We start from the raw sequence: 15,940 nt of genomic DNA on the forward strand, positions 1-15,940 counted from the left end.
ATGCTTGCATTGAAAACTTGCATGATATGCCAAACCTTAATAAAGTGACTGAGGTAATGACATCATACATCTGATTGTCATCACCCTTAGAGACCTGCCCTGTAGCGCATGTCACACCTTTGCCAGGTGGTCCATCTTTCACTGGTGTCCTCGTCTTTGATTGGCTGCAGGCTGAACCTGTATGCCATCTACAGGTCAGTGCCTTTGAAGCAGGGTCCAGTCACTTCCTTTGTGTACAGCATTAGATGGTATCTGGCTCTGTGCTGTGACCTGCTGGCAGGTGGAGAACAATTAAATGAACAGGACTAATTTGTCTCTCTTCTATATGCCTTTTCTCTTCAATGTAAAAGGCACTTCTTTTGGTCAGAGCCAAGAGATTAATTTTTCTTTTAGATTTTCTCTGAATGTTATAGATTTCTCAAGCCACTGCTATAAAGTCGTGATGCAGATCATCTCATCTGCCAGGTCCTCCTCATAGGGAGCTCTGGGTTCTGTCTCTGGCTCCTCGTCACTGTAGCTGACTGCGGTGTCCTGCAGTTCATAGTCCCTCGCAGTCAGCAGGGGAAACACGTTGAGCCCATTGATGCCTGGGGCCAACCCTCCGTTCAGCAGGTGGCTGGCTGCACTCTCCATCTCATCTATCGTCATCTCACATGCATCGGCTATCTCATGCTTTGTGGCAGCGACAAACTTGGGATCCTTGGCGTATCGCCCAAGCCCTTCTGATATCAAAACCTGTTCAACAGTATATAAGGAAAAAAATATGTTGCTGTGGATTTTAAAAGAATCTTATTTTGCTCATCTTGCTTGGAACACTTTGTTTTGACAGCAGCATAAATCGAAAAATGCAACCGTTTGAGCAATTTATCTGGTCAGGGAAACCTATTCCCTCCCTAGCCTCAAACTCACCGCTTCTACAAGGCTGGTGGCGCTGCCTCTCTTCTGGTGGTACTGGCTATGGTATTCTGGTGGCACCTGGAGGTGAATAGGTGAGTACGTCCTCTGGGAGAACTCAGGGTCATCGGTGTACCAGGAGCTCTTGCGCACAGACACTTGGCTGCTAGCAGCACTCTCCCTGTGCAGGTGGTCCACACGGATGAGAGGTGTGTAGTATGGTGACTGATCTTTACTGGCAGGAGTGGCAGGAGGAGTGGCCCAGGAGCGTGTGGAGCGGGTCGGGGAGAGGCGGTGGGCTCTGCTGGAGTCCAGGCCTGCTACAGCCATTACCTGACAGGTCAGAAGAGAGAGGAATATAAACAAGAGGTGTAACAGGCAGTTGGATTCTAAGTTATTAAAAAGAAATCTACAGTAAGCTCGTAATTCCAGTTTAAAGTTTGTGACAACACTGATTAAATCACTCAACAAGACCAAACCATAACAGCATGTCAAACAGTTCACGAGCCTATGTTACCTGGTGCTGCATGAGGTGCAGTGGTAAAGCAGTACGCTGATGTGGAAGCTCATCCTGGCTACTTTGTCTGCGCAAACACTCAAAATTGAAAGATGGCCTCCTGTGACCTGAACGAGCCAGCATTTACCAGTGAGTGACATCATGCAGGAAGCTTTAAACGCATGCAGACTTCTTAAATCTTGCACAGTGTAAAAATGGGTGTACAGGCATGTGCGTCGATAAGGAGATACCTTGAGGTGTGGCAGGAAGTAGTCGTCTCTTTGGTGACCTTCGAGAGTCGCAGTAGAGCGGCTGCTCATCATCATCATAGTAGCTATCAGGGTGATGGTAACCTTTGGGAGTCTCATACTCTGTGTCACTGTTCTGATACCTGTTAATAGATTGAATAGGGCCGTGCTAAGGGACACTGTTTGGCATGCACAATCCCAAAACTCTTCTGCGTCTATTTTGTGAGTTCGGCAGAGTACAATATCACATGAAACTGTTAAGTTAAACTCAGAAAGGCAGTTAGAAAGAGTAATACCTATCCCCTGACAGCATACTGTCATCTTCATAAAACTCCTCCCCACTGTAATACTCCCCAGAGAAGCGGTCTTCATCAAACTCCTCCTCCCTGCGGATGGTGGGGTGGCGTCGATCCCCTCCGTGGGACCTGGAGGAAGGTCAAGGCACCGGGGTCAGAGTAGTGTGCAAACTGCATCTGTTTAGGGGGAGTAGGGCCATGCACTGCCATGCAGACACGAGCCTCCAGGGGGCAGCGATGCAACTGACCACTAATATTAGAATAAACCACAGCCAAACCAAGACAACAGGCAGATGTTTCAGGCTGAAGAATATTGCTCCATCATCTAAACATCCCATCACTCATTATTAGATTAATTCAAACACAATTTTTTTTTGGTTAAGAGTCTTGAAGTGAATTGGGGACCGTGCCATTTTAGGGATAAAAGAACTAGTTGTATAGAGTAGAGCTATTTTTCAAAACATTCTCAAACACTCCTTGTTTTTCTTAGCATCTAAGTCTTTCTTCTAAGTAAGCACGTCACTTTGACACATGCATACAGCAGGGCTGCTCTCAGCAATATGCTGGGCCACTTATATTATTGCTCCTTTTACTTTAAAGCACCGACACAAGTGTGTCATAAGAAAGGTATCACAAATCATATATAGCTCAGCATATAGCTCACTGCACATTGATTTAGCAAGGATGCAACCATTCACCTATTCAAAACCAAGTCAGAATGTGACAAACATAACAAATAAAGTCTATCTTTTGCTGTGGAGCCATACAGCTGGAGCCAAGCCTAGGAAAACAACATACCTAACATAGGTCTCATAGTAGCGCCTTCTGTCCAAGAAAGCAGAGAAGGTCAAGAGAAAGCATTTTGGTTAAGAAGGAGATAGGGAGAAGGAGAGAACACAGAGAAAAGTGTGGAGAAAACATGACATATATATCGTACAGTATATGAACCATATACAGCATTCTCATATATATGTATGTGGAGCAGACAGCGTGATGGTGACTCCAGTGTAGGTTGACAATTTCATTTTCTTTTCTTAAAAAACATAATTTCTCTTTTGTAAAGTGGCAGCAATGAAATTGTCCCTACATTTATTGGGCACAAATGAAGAACATGCCCAATACCAGAGTAGTCTGGGAAATCAGGAAATCAGTGTCCGATTGGTCAAATATAGAAATTATGAGTAGGTTTGTGACCATTATGGAATAAAAGGTTTACAATAAAGGTTTGTGACACGGGAAGGTTTGATAGAAAGCTGGATCCCGCCTGTGGGGAAAAAAATATTTCTGCAGCAGATAAGATCCTAATTTATTGTGCTCGCAGCAAGCACTTAAAAACTAATCCCACTGCTTGTTTTTTATTTGTAGCTATGAGCTGTCATACATGAAAAGACTGAAAAAGCATATCAGGTGAACAGTGGAGCGAGAGGAAATGTAAAACATGTGCAATTGATTTTTATTTACTACTGAAGTTTCAGCCTTGGGGAAAAAAACATCTTTAAATATTTTGAAATCTTGAACTTTAGATATTGTTATTATATAATATATTAGATGAACTATTTTCAATGAGGGCTTATTTTTCTGTTTGTTGTCTCTCCTTGTTCTTATGATTTCTCCAAACACACATTCAAACTAAATTTTCATACCTAAACGAATGAATTAAATTTGACCAAAACCTGCACTTCTTCACTTTCCTGGATAAAACCTTCATATTACATATTATTTTGTCTGTCATTTATGAAATGAACTGACTGTGAAGTGTTGAGCTGAGCAAAATGTTAGAATTAAAAAATATATTGATATGATGTGATTTACAGCAATGGGCAAGTCGTGATCAGCGGATCAGCGTGTGGATACCTTTGACCCTGGGGTGTCCGGGGCTTGTCATAATCGTAGTAGGAGCTGCGGAGACCTGGGTATCCATTGGGAGGTGCGTGTTCATAGTAGCGATGGTGTCCTCCATTGGGCAGACTGGACACGTTGGCATTGTTGAGGTTGATGTTGGTGGATTTGGGAGACTTCCCGTAGGAGTTGTGGTGGCGGTGGTGATGGTGATGGTGGTGATGATGGTGGTTTGGGTGGGACATTGCATTGGCCCGAGACAAGCGTCCCACTGGCTGTTCCATGTGGGCGTAGTGAGGCGGAGGCTGCACCTGCAGGGGGCGCTGCGTGGCATTAGTCTGATGGCCGTTGGACCGTCGGTGCCCACCGTTCATGAGATGGTTACCGAAGAGTCCGCCATTGCGCTGTGGAGGAATGCTCAAAGTAAAACCACCAGGGCGTCGACTTATAGAATAAAGTTGGTATTGATGTTAAGTCTGCGAGCTGGTTGTCTTTTCAGAAACTATGAGCAAAAATAAGTTCAGAAGCTGGTTTTATGGCATATGACATATGTGAGCAGAATGAATGTACTCTGTTGAAATGTAGGAAAAACTTAGGAAGCCAAAATAAACCAAATGAACAAATCGCTATATTGCAATTTACAAGCACAATACGTTGACTCTGCCACCAGCATTCCTTCTATCAGGTAAAATTAAAATGTGTTACCCTATAAATTTCCTCGTCTTCCTCTGGAATAAAGTCTACTAGCTCGTCATCTTGCAGATCACATGATATCGCTCGGCGAATTTCGGGCCCAATATCATGCAGCGTGCGAAGGCCAGCCTGTAACCATGACAACGAGAGGACTACAGCTGGCACCTTCATCTTACAACTCACAGCATGAGAGCTGGCATCATACAGTCACAACCATCAAACACACTGGGCAGACACACACCTGTGCTGGAGTATGCAGCACCTGACATTTACGGTTCTGACAGACTGTGAGAGATGAGAACACACAGACAGACAAATGTGCTCTCTTGAATGTAATCGGCTGAGGATGTTACTTAGCTGAAATGTCTTGGGCAACACACAGCTGTGCTTTCCTTGCTTCAGTGAGTGCAGTAAAAATTATCTAAAAATGTCTCTTTTGTAGGTGTACGTCACTAAGATTTTATTATTATTACACCAAAGGCTGCTCGTGTTTATTGTCTGAAAATTATATGTGGTGACATGCTGAAGCCATATATCATACTTTTTAAGGTAACAGAAATGGCAACAAACTTTGCATGTGAATTACATGAGTCAATGAGTGAAATTTGACACAAAAAACATGGAATGATGGTTGGAGACGATGGCACACGCTTAACATCAACATATGTGACATTTAACAACACATAGAAAACACAGTGATGTTCGTACTGTACACCAAGATCATGAACGTCCTGCTGGATCACAAACCATAACATTAGCACATCTAATGATAAGTGAACGTATGAATGTAAATGTGGAAAGACAGAGTTTACAGACTTAACAGAACAGTTCTCAAAAATCTGTTTTCACTCAAGCTCGCTCTCTCATGCGTAACACGCCACCACACGCTCTCAGAGACGCACACAACCTCTGTGACACTCACCTGCAGAGCAATAGCTGTGTTGTTCTGGGAGGGGTGAGCACCCACCAGGCCTTCCTCCTTACGTTTCTTGAATTTCCTAAAGTAGTCCTGTATCAGGAAGGTGGCATAGAACTTCCCCACGGTTACCTCATCATCTGAGTGAACAGACCACACAAATGCTTCCTGTGTCAGCAGGCCACTACACACAGCACCCTAGTCTCCTTAACAGTTCAGCTCCATCACCTTATGACTGCAGACAAGTGAGGCATGCTTCAACCCAAATCATCCTCAATCTGAAAAGCTTTAGATGATCCAACTGAGAACTTCTTTATCTGAGAATCTCACTTTTATAATTAGATCGTTCAAATTAACAGCTAGAGTAATATGTCCGAGGCTGTGGGTGATGAATATCTGTCTGTTCTTCCTCAGTGTTGTAGTACTGATACAAACAGAAAGAATGGATCTGCAGTTAAAAAGACCTTAGAAATACTGTTCAAATAAAAATACTGTCAATTAAATTTTGTGTCATAGATGAGATGAAGTGAATGTTAAACATTTTGAATATATTAAGTTTGAACAACTAACATTAAACTGTTTTTAAGATGCATCTTTTACTTTTTCTTCTTAAATGCAAAGTATTTCAGATGCTTTCTGTTGGGGGCTAGAGAGGAAGCCAAGAAGGCCGTTTACTTTACTACTTGAGCACATGCAAGCAAGCAGATCTACTGTATGCATCATACATGTCAGTATGTTTGCATACATTTACCTCTTTGCACTCATGTATGCCTTTTTCTTATAAGTGAGCTCATCAGTGAATACTGTACTTGAAACTGTGTACGGGCACGTTCTTGCATTTGTCTTTGTCCCATTGTATATATTTTTAAAAGTTTGTGCAAGAATCATTCTGAAGCAGGGGTCTGAATCACTTTGAACAAGCACGCTGGGGACAGAGGTCAGAGAGAGAGGCAACACTAGTTCCATGCCACCACCCTAAAACAGAACTGCTTCAGAATATTCTGAAGTGCTTCAGAGTTTTGGGCACAGAATAGAAATGTGTGAGGAGAAAATGCTGTGAAAGCTTGAGCGGTGAGCAGAAGACAGATTAGGACAACAGAGAGAGTCACAGAAAGAGAGAGGAGACAGATAAAATAGCAAGGAGAGAGAGATTAGTGAGAAAGGCAGAGCATGCACTTGCACAGTGGTCTACAAGGCCATGCAAGCCCAAAGCCCAGCAGACAGTCAGTGGCCTCCCTCAGAATCCAGGGCAAGAGGGAGGAGTGTGGCTCAGACACACACAGATAAGAAACACACTGCTGAGGGGGCAACAACGTGAGCAGAATCAGCACGATACAGCTTTACTTGTTTGTGAGAATCTGAGTGTGTACGTGACTGAGCTTTTATTTAAGGACACAGTTACCAGCAGTTTAGAGCTTCTAGTAATTTTTTGCAAACAGTGTAGGCGACATATGGTGTGTGTGTGTGTGTGTGTGATTCTGTGCAGGCTGCTTTGATTTGGTTTGTGTGTCAAATGCCAACAGAAGGATGAGGAAATGTATTTGGTTGTGTTGACAGACATGGGCCGATTCCACTGACCACCAGCAGGAGGCACCACTTGATCCAGCAGCTTCATGCTGGTTCTTTTCCAGATTTTCTTGATGACAGCCCGCAGCTCTTCATTGGCCTGCTCCAGATTACCTGCACCAAGGGGAAACAAATGTACTTGAGAAACCAGCAATCCATCTCTCACCTATTTTTAATCCACACAAACCCGTAGTTACAAGAGAGACAGAGAACAATAGAGAACAATGAGACTCAGCGAATGCATCAGCGGTGTGAGTATTTTTAGGAGCAGTACACCATGAGGTGATTTCTATTTGACTCATACCTTCTGTTTTGATTTTCAGAGCCGTTCGTACCAGTGCAAACAGCGTGGCATTAAACATGACAGTGCCATCACTGTTCAGAGGCATGTTCATGGCGACCAGCCTCTGGAAGAAGAGAGAAAAGAGAGGCCTTCAACATGACAAATCTGACCAGATAGATCCTCTGTATTTTTCTGTGACCTTTGTAAATTGCAACAATAGAAGAAGGACAGAAACCTTGCAAGCCACTCTGTGAGGGCACAGTTTGCCAAAGCCAAGAGGAGGCTGGATACGACGGAGAAGGGTTACAACATCCAGGTGCTTAATTCTGCCCCTGTGTGAAAAACAACAGATATAAGACACTGACAGAGACAAATGACTGTACTGGAACATGAATGTGAAATCATTGCAGATAATATAGTTAATTAAGCACATACTTAGCCTCTGGGTCATATTCTGACCAGATTCTTTTGAATTCATCCAGGTGGTGAGGACCAAGGATGGACCAATCACGTGTCAGATAGTCAAAGTTGTCCATGATGACGGCCACAAACAAATTGATAATCTGGAGACACACAAGAAAATCTTATTTGTTAAGTATTGTGATGTCTTTTCTTTCTACTGGTGGGACAAACAAAGTCACTAGATAATGTACTCAGTGTGTATCCAGTTAGAAAAAGGCATTTTAAACCATATAATGTCAATACAACAATGTAAACATGACTACAACGCACCTGTGAATTGTTTACAATACCACTTCGTACTGTTAAGTGGTCAAATTAAATCACAGTGATAAAAGGCACCTTGTGGCATTGGGGTAATGAAACCAACATGATGGAATCAAATGTAGCTTGTCAAGAAAATACTAAAGAGTTTGCTCAAGTGCAATAAATAACATAAATAAAAATAGAAATAATAAATATACGTCGCAGTCCTGTACCCGTGCAGATGTGGATGTGGTCTGAGAGCACAGTCTTACACCTGTTTGACATAAATTCTACATCTTAAACAAAGTGCCTAACAGTACAAAGTAATAGTAAGCACAGCATAGTTTAGGTTTGTACCAAGAAGGCGCAGAGCATGTAGAAGGTGATGAAGTAAACTATTGCAAAGCCACTGCCACATGTCATCTCCTCCCCAGGATTGTAGTCTGACTCTGGGTCACACAGTTTCCCTGGCATGCAGGCCAACATGATCTCCTGCCATCCCTCTCCAGTGGCGCACCTTGAGAAGATTCATGCATGACAGATACGAATAAATCAGCCCAAAATAGAAATCTTTTAAACTAAAAGCACAGCATCAGTACATGTCCCCTGACCTGAGATCCCTACACACCTGAAGAGAAGGAGCACAGCCTGAGGGAAGGTCTGGAAGTTGTTGTTTCTGTTGATTTGTGTGCCATCCACCATGGCAATCTTTCCAAACATCTTGAGTAAAAATATATTCCACATCAATACAAATGCAACCTTATAAACTTGGATACCACAGTAGAGAAATATTTTCTGTCACAGGCAGTTACCAACCTGCATGCCAATGACAGCGTAGATGAAGAACAGCATGGCTATCAGAAGAGCAACATATGGCAGAGCCTTCAGGCAAACCGAGGAAAGAAAGTAGAAAAGATTAATATCAATAACTTCGGTTTTTCCTGCAGCCCTCGATTAGACAGTCCTCCTACACCTCACCTGGAAGGACTTGATGAAGGTCCAAAGCAAGGTGCGAATGCCTTCCCCTCTGCTGAGGAGCTTGACCAGCCGCATGACTCGAAACAGACGAAAGAAAGTGATGGAGATGCGAGCGCTGTCCTCTGTGTTCTGCGGCGAAAGAGTCCAGAGTCAGAGGAAACAGAGCAAACCAATGATGTATGAGGTGAACACAGAGTACCTGGCTGTGCTTCATGGGGTCACCTCAGTACCAGACACATATGGGCTCAGAAAGCAGCACTGCGTTTTTATGCCTTCAAAAACCATTAAAAAGAATGTAGATTTGAAATTACTGAGTTTTCTGTTGTTGAATGACAATATTTAAGAAACTGGGAGCGATATGAATTGAACTGAATCAGTGCAGCTCCAGCTGATATGTTTCTGTTAGTCTGAATCCAAAGCACGGTCAGGAGCTCTGTCACTGTACAGACCTACATGGGGAGGAAGCAAGGAGGCAAGCATGCTGGAAAAAGACTTGCCATACTTGACAGGACACATCTGCACAAGCATGGCACCCTCAGTCCAAAGTCACTGCATGCGGAGTCACAGTGGGACCAACCCGAACGGGTCAGCCAGGAGGTTCACAGGTCAGAGCTGGGTGACCTGATCCCAGGGGTCATCCATGGGTCACTACCCCACGCAAGAATGGTGGCAGAGACCATGTAGCAGTGTCAACAGTACAAACGTGAGGAGCGGCCCAAAACCGCTCGCACCTAACAGGACACATAGCGTCACGTTTGAGCGACACACTCTCCTTAGAAATAACATTTAGGAAAATGAAGAGCATTGTTTTGAGGATATATGCAAATGAACAAACAAAAGTGAGAAAAAATACAGAGAATGAAAACGTTATGAGAACATAAAACAACACTAAAAAGGAAGAGATCATAGGAGGTGAATAAGACAACAGAAAAATAAAAAAAGAAGGAAAAAAAAGAAATGCAGATCTAAACAAGTACTGGCCCTGACGGGGGGAGGGCGCAGAGTATCTTACCCCCATCTCATCCACCTGAGGAGTCTCCGTTGGCTTTAAAATCAAAGACCTGCATTAATGACTTGTACAGAGCCCACATGTCTCACACAGATTGGGCCAAACACGTAAACATGACATTTGAAAAGTCTTCATCACACAACGCCACACGTCAGTCAAGACGTAGACAGAACAAATTCACTACTCTTCTGATGGACAGCACAAAACTACCTTATTGTTCCACTACGACAAAAACAGACATTTAGTGACACTCTGTTGTTGATGTATCACTGTCTCTGTACACTCAATAACATAAAACATCTTAACACTTTACAATAAGAGACTACCACACAACAGATTTACGGCTTAACATTCCTACATAGGACTTGCATGTCAGACTGACAAACAACATGAAATTACGTAAATGCTACGTAACATGTAAGACTGACACCCAACTTTATCACTCCCCCGATGTGATGGTCATTACTAATTCAATGGGACTAAATGGGGTTTATGGTTGAGATGTCTTTGGCGAACTTCAGACAATGTTAATGAGAAGTTAACCAACAAATGTTATGAATTCTTGTCATGATTAAAACACCGTCTGCTAGTCTCAACTCTTGCTCCAACTCATCATGTCGACTTCATAGTTCAGGCAAGTCAACGTGAATTGACAGGAGGAAAATCACACACTCTGTGTGTTAAATGCATCATTGGGTTGTAAGAACCAAACATTTTGAAAACAAAATAATTTAAAAGGCTGAAATTAAATCTTTTTTCACCAAAACGATATATAAGCATAATAATTTTATCTACACAGTCACACATATTTACACCCATACACAAGTTGTATTTGCAATTCATGTCATTAAGAGGAAATTATAGGATATCAGCAGTGTTCAGGGAGCATTCGAACACACATAAAGTCCAGAGATGCAAAATAAAATAGAAACATTAATCATAGTGGTAATTAGATTGAACCTGTATGATGTGAATGTGATTTAAATGTGATAAGTAATAACTTAAATCTACACTGAAAAGAGTAATACCAGTAGTTTCAGCTCAAACTTAGAGATACTCCAGACAGATATGGCTTCATTCAAATCCCTCAGCAAAATACTCAGCCAATACAACGTGAAGGGCAGAATGAGCAGAAATCATAAAATGTAAAATAAGCTCGAGGAGGTTCTTTAGGTAATTCTGGCCTCAGTATTGCTGGAGCATGCATTCAGCAGTGCCATGTTGCTAAGGAAGCACTGCACACACACGCAAGACATTTGGATGATGAGGAGCTATTGGTAAACTCATAGCAATGCAGCAACTCATGCATGTCAGTAAGGCCCTGCAACAAAAGTGCCATGGCAGGGCGCTCTCACAGTCCGGTGCAGAATGAGGTGAATGAACAACAGAAAGAGAAAGATAGACAGAGACCAGTACTGGGATAGGAAAAACAACCAGGGGAAATAAGTCATATTGAACTGGGAAGACAAGGAAAGGCAGAGAGGTGTAAAGAGTGAGAGAGCAGAGAGTTTCTGTAGGAGTGCTCATGCACCTGACTGGAGTCTACACACCTGCGCTACACATGAGCTCCATTCTGAGCTTTAAGAGCTCACTACAGGAAGACAGAACAAAATACAGACAATCACTCACAGAGACACAAACACAAGATCATCAAAGAACCTCAAACTCAGCTGCAGTAAACCACCATCAGCGTAATGTACAAAAATCAGGGCTTATTTGATGTCTTCTAATCTTAATCTAAATGAAATATTACCTGTCACTCTATGGTGAAATTTGTTTTTAACGCTGTAACTGAAGAAATACTGATACTGATAGATTACATCAGCTGTATGAGAAGCTGTAGTGACCTACACAACTTTAAGGAAACCTAATGATACCACATTAAAAATGTATTTTATTTAGATTTCACAGAGCAAATGAGCTTCACAGATTTTAGATCGAAATATAATGGACCTTAATGTTGTGTAGGGTGGAAATTTCCAAGCTCTGAGCTCCAGGGCCATTCTGTCTGGAGGGAAGGAGAGAAAGATCAAACTTCACAAGGCTCTATGGAAACAACTGACCGGAGGGGAATGGACCGGGTGGCCAAGCGCCATCTGTGAGAGGTGGGACATGGGAAGGATGTTAGGGAATGAGGTGAATGATTGATGCTTGTGTAGCATGCACTTGGAGAAGTCACAATGGTCAGGCGGGAAACTACACAATCACACAACCCAGTGTACAGTGGATTACAGCAAACAAGCAGCACAAATTAATTTATTTAAAAGAAAAATCCAATGTAGATCAGGAATTATATTGGATTAAATGGAAAGATATAATATCTGATCTCATCAGTTTGTTATATGACACAACCACATGCAATGCAAACCAGAAACTGTCTGTGGTGGATGAAAACTGCCTCACAAGAACGACTATGAAAGCCCTTGTGAAATTAACCTGATGTCCCCAACATTCACAACACATATACACTCATACATATATCACACCTTAAAGTACACAGATAAAACACACATGCATATCAATCAATAACCTAAACATCTCACTACTGTACGTGTTATACCGATGTAATGCGTGTTCACTCATGCAGACAAACACCTTGGAAGACAAACTAAGAAACACAAATGGAATATAACTCCAGAAAAACAGCACTGCAGCTCAGACATAGAACAACCAGGAGTGGAAAGAAGGGGCAGGCTGAGTTGTGTTTTGAACAGTGAACCTCTAACACGCACTATCATCACTTGAACGACTCTCTTGAAACCTGAAATTTGGTCGCTAAGCCTTTGTCATGTTTGTTTGTATCTGACGAATTTTACCATTTTGGTTCCATTTAAACTTCAACACCACAAATATTATATTTTATTTTGAGGCTCTTTTGTGCAGAGCAATGTAGTTTTTGTAGTTGCTTAAAAAGTCACCCAGTATTTTACTATATCAAGCCTTCACATAAATTTCCAAAGCAACTGAGTTTAATCAATATTAAATATTATATTAAAAATGTTAAGCCTTAAATGTAAAGGGGTCCCAAAGATAAAGTTGTTATAAACAACAGGCTACACACAAACAACATTTTCAATCATTGCCATACTTGCCTCTACAAGTTTCTATGGAAACAAAATGAACAAGAATAGGAATTAGAAAACCACATGATAAATCATCCTGCTCTGAACCACAAATGTGAATGACTCCTGCTTTTGACATGTATTTGCATTATGTCCAAGAATTAATAATCAGCATGTTCATCAGAAATGCTGTCATGACTCCTGCAACAAATTATCACTTTAACACAAAAACATGTAGAAGAATGACACCTCCAACAACACAGACTATTCAGTCAACTCAGTCTAGATTAGCAGTAACAAAGACATAAATGTAAGTCAAACTGAAGCTTTACTGAAAAAGCCAATGGCACTTTAAGGTCTACTGATAATACACATTTTTTGCAACCTAAAAATAAACATCAGCATGGAAAACAGTTTAAAATGTCAGATTTTAATTTGAAGGTTACAACTGAATATGAGATGAATTCAGTATAATATTATAGTGGAATTTAGCATGTGGCTTTCCTCTAAGGCTTCAGTTCAACTTGGCAAGAAAAAAGTAATACTTACATTAACTTCAGTGATAGCAATATCGACGACGCTACCAACAACAATTAAGGCATCAAATGTGTTCCACGCATCAGCGAAATAGTGCTGTTAATGCATAACATAGCATGCAAGGGGAGAGATGGGAATGAAAGAGATGACATAATGAGAGTGATGGAAAAAGATGTTCAGGTAAGGGAGGAATATAAAGAAAGGGGCAAATGTTTTAATGAAATGAGAGGATCAGGGGAGGAAAAAGGAGAGAAAAAAGAAGTTTAAAGTGTTAGGTATAAAGAAAGATCAGATAAAAAGCCAGAATCTCAGTTCTGCCATTGAAGCCTGCAGTGGAGCCTGAGCAGAGAGATGCCAGAGAGCAGTGGGGCTGATTGTCGCTGAGCTTACTTACATCGAGCTCACTGAGAACAATGTCTACTATGCTGCCAATCACAACCAGGGCATCGAAGACATTCCAGGCATCCCCAAAATAGCCCTGAGTGCAGTGGAGCGAGAGGTGGTCGAGCAAAAACAAAAGGTCTTCACTCAAATTTAAATCCACGTATGCTGGTAATTTAAAACAAACAGGATCCCCTTCTGGCTATTTCAACAGAGGGGCTCTTGATTATCATGCACTTGCAATGCCAATACAAAATGTGGTTAAGCTAAATGCACACCAAACTGATTTTAATACTAATATTACATGCAAGAAACAGTGTTTATAAGGTCCTGACATCTTGTGAGAGCTACTGTAGTAAAAACTAAACAGAATTAAACACTGCACCCCAAACTTCGTCTCTTACTAGCATCCTGTCCTTCTTCTCAACAAAGAGCTGATTTCCAGGCGAGGGGAAAATGAACAAAAAAAGATTCACTGACTCTTTTGCTTCCACACGTTCACATATGCTGCTCCTATATTAAGGTTTAAAGAAACTGCTTTGACATTTTGTACAAAACCCAAACACATAGCTACAGCCAAGAAACTATTATCTTAGCACAGCATTTAGCTTGAATCTGATTTTTTCCTATTTTTAAGCAGAGCCAGACTAACTGGCTCCAAAACAGTACAGTTGTGAGACTCACCCTGGGTTTGAAAGCGATGAGTTTGAGAACCATTTCCACAGTGAAGACAGCAGTGAAGACCATATTGAGAATATCCATGACATAGTTAAACAGCGCTGACTGGCCATAGTGCTGCAGCAGAGGAAAAAACGGTTAAAATATTTTAGAGAAAAGCAACAATGCTGTCCAGAATGATGCAAAAACAACCAGCATGTCTGAACAAGGAAGTCAAATGAGAAATAGCATTAGAAAGTGATGATTTAAAGCCTCTATATTTTGGACGTGCATTTATTTTGCTTCTAAATCATTGGTGTTGAACTTGACAGTAGATGTTTAACCTTTTACACGTTCAGGACTTTTTACAAAAAACTTTTTTAATTACATTGAAATTGAAATTAGATTAAATTGACCACATCAGCTATAACAGCCACCCACTTGGCTGTATTATTAAATGTCAACTGAAAAATGTTTTCTCAGCTGGATCTTTCAAACTAAATAAATATTAACATAGAAATGTCTTCCACATATGATGTTCATCTAATAAAACATTAATACTAGTGCTGTCCAGTGAGAGCCCATTCCTTTGAACTGAAGCTGATTTCAGGGATGTAACTTGAGTCTTACCTGAACAGCCAGGCAGAGTGTGTTGAGCATGATGAGCACAAACATAATGTACTCGAACCCGGTAGAGTTCACCACATACCAGAACTTGTACTGGTACGGGTTCTTAGGGATGTACCTCCTCAGTGGACGTGCCTTAAGTGCGTACTCCACACACTGACGCTGCACAGACATACACAGTATGAAACAGGTTATAACTGTCAATTAAGAAAACACTGGGTACACTCACCTGAAGCTGACCTACACTGGTTATATGAGTTAGAAAATGCAGCTAGTAATTATTGTTATATAGTTCTGCTGTGTGTGTTCTTCATTCACACAGCATGGACTTAACAAAGTCTTCTAGCATTTTTGAAATTTCTCAAAATTTCAGTTGATGAATTTTCACTATGTAACATACAGCAGTGCCAGAACGCATTGACTTGACACTTTAACACACAAACACGCTCCTCTCACATGCCGCCATTTGGTAGACCTGCTGACTCTGACCTGGTTCTTGTCGAGTTCACAGTTTTTGTACTCTTTCTCTCCTTGTTCCTGAAATGTGACGATCACAAAACCTACAAAGATGTTCATCATGAAGAAAGCAATGATGATGATGTAGATGATGAAGAAGATAGATATCTCCACACGGTAGTTGTAAATTGGGCCGAGGTTCTCCCTGTTGGAGTCGATGGCCTTATAGAGTAACCTGACAAGCAAAGAAAGCATGGAGTGAGCACGTGCCCCACAGGCAACAGTTTCTCAGAATAA

The 15,940-nt window shown here is 41.5% G+C and overlaps 1 protein-coding gene across 1 annotated transcript in view; it reads right to left on the reverse strand.

Moving 5' to 3' along the window:
* Positions 1-429: 429 nt before the first annotated feature.
* cacna1da (calcium channel, voltage-dependent, L type, alpha 1D subunit, a) overlaps positions 430-15,940 on the reverse strand; it is a 44,808-nt gene continuing 29,297 nt past the window's right edge. Inside the window, exons 27-49 of the mRNA XM_026305952.1 lie at positions 15,677-15,878; positions 15,191-15,349; positions 14,588-14,698; positions 13,535-13,618; positions 13,016-13,027; positions 9,927-9,959; positions 8,915-9,043; positions 8,753-8,818; positions 8,565-8,656; positions 8,294-8,453; positions 7,667-7,794; positions 7,467-7,563; positions 7,253-7,355; positions 6,961-7,062; positions 5,389-5,522; positions 4,479-4,595; positions 3,789-4,177; positions 2,733-2,759; positions 1,935-2,063; positions 1,642-1,781; positions 1,412-1,518; positions 910-1,227; positions 430-735 (exon numbers count right to left, since the gene is read on the reverse strand). Coding sequence (XP_026161737.1) covers positions 430-735; positions 910-1,227; positions 1,412-1,518; positions 1,642-1,781; positions 1,935-2,063; positions 2,733-2,759; positions 3,789-4,177; positions 4,479-4,595; positions 5,389-5,522; positions 6,961-7,062; positions 7,253-7,355; positions 7,467-7,563; positions 7,667-7,794; positions 8,294-8,453; positions 8,565-8,656; positions 8,753-8,818; positions 8,915-9,043; positions 9,927-9,959; positions 13,016-13,027; positions 13,535-13,618; positions 14,588-14,698; positions 15,191-15,349; positions 15,677-15,878 — 3,145 coding nt within the window. The remainder of the gene's footprint in view (positions 736-909; positions 1,228-1,411; positions 1,519-1,641; positions 1,782-1,934; positions 2,064-2,732; positions 2,760-3,788; positions 4,178-4,478; positions 4,596-5,388; positions 5,523-6,960; positions 7,063-7,252; positions 7,356-7,466; positions 7,564-7,666; positions 7,795-8,293; positions 8,454-8,564; positions 8,657-8,752; positions 8,819-8,914; positions 9,044-9,926; positions 9,960-13,015; positions 13,028-13,534; positions 13,619-14,587; positions 14,699-15,190; positions 15,350-15,676; positions 15,879-15,940) is intronic.

This window comes from Mastacembelus armatus, chromosome 5, assembly GCF_900324485.2.
Source record: "Mastacembelus armatus chromosome 5, fMasArm1.2, whole genome shotgun sequence".
NCBI classification, from domain to species: domain Eukaryota; kingdom Metazoa; phylum Chordata; class Actinopteri; order Synbranchiformes; family Mastacembelidae; genus Mastacembelus; species Mastacembelus armatus.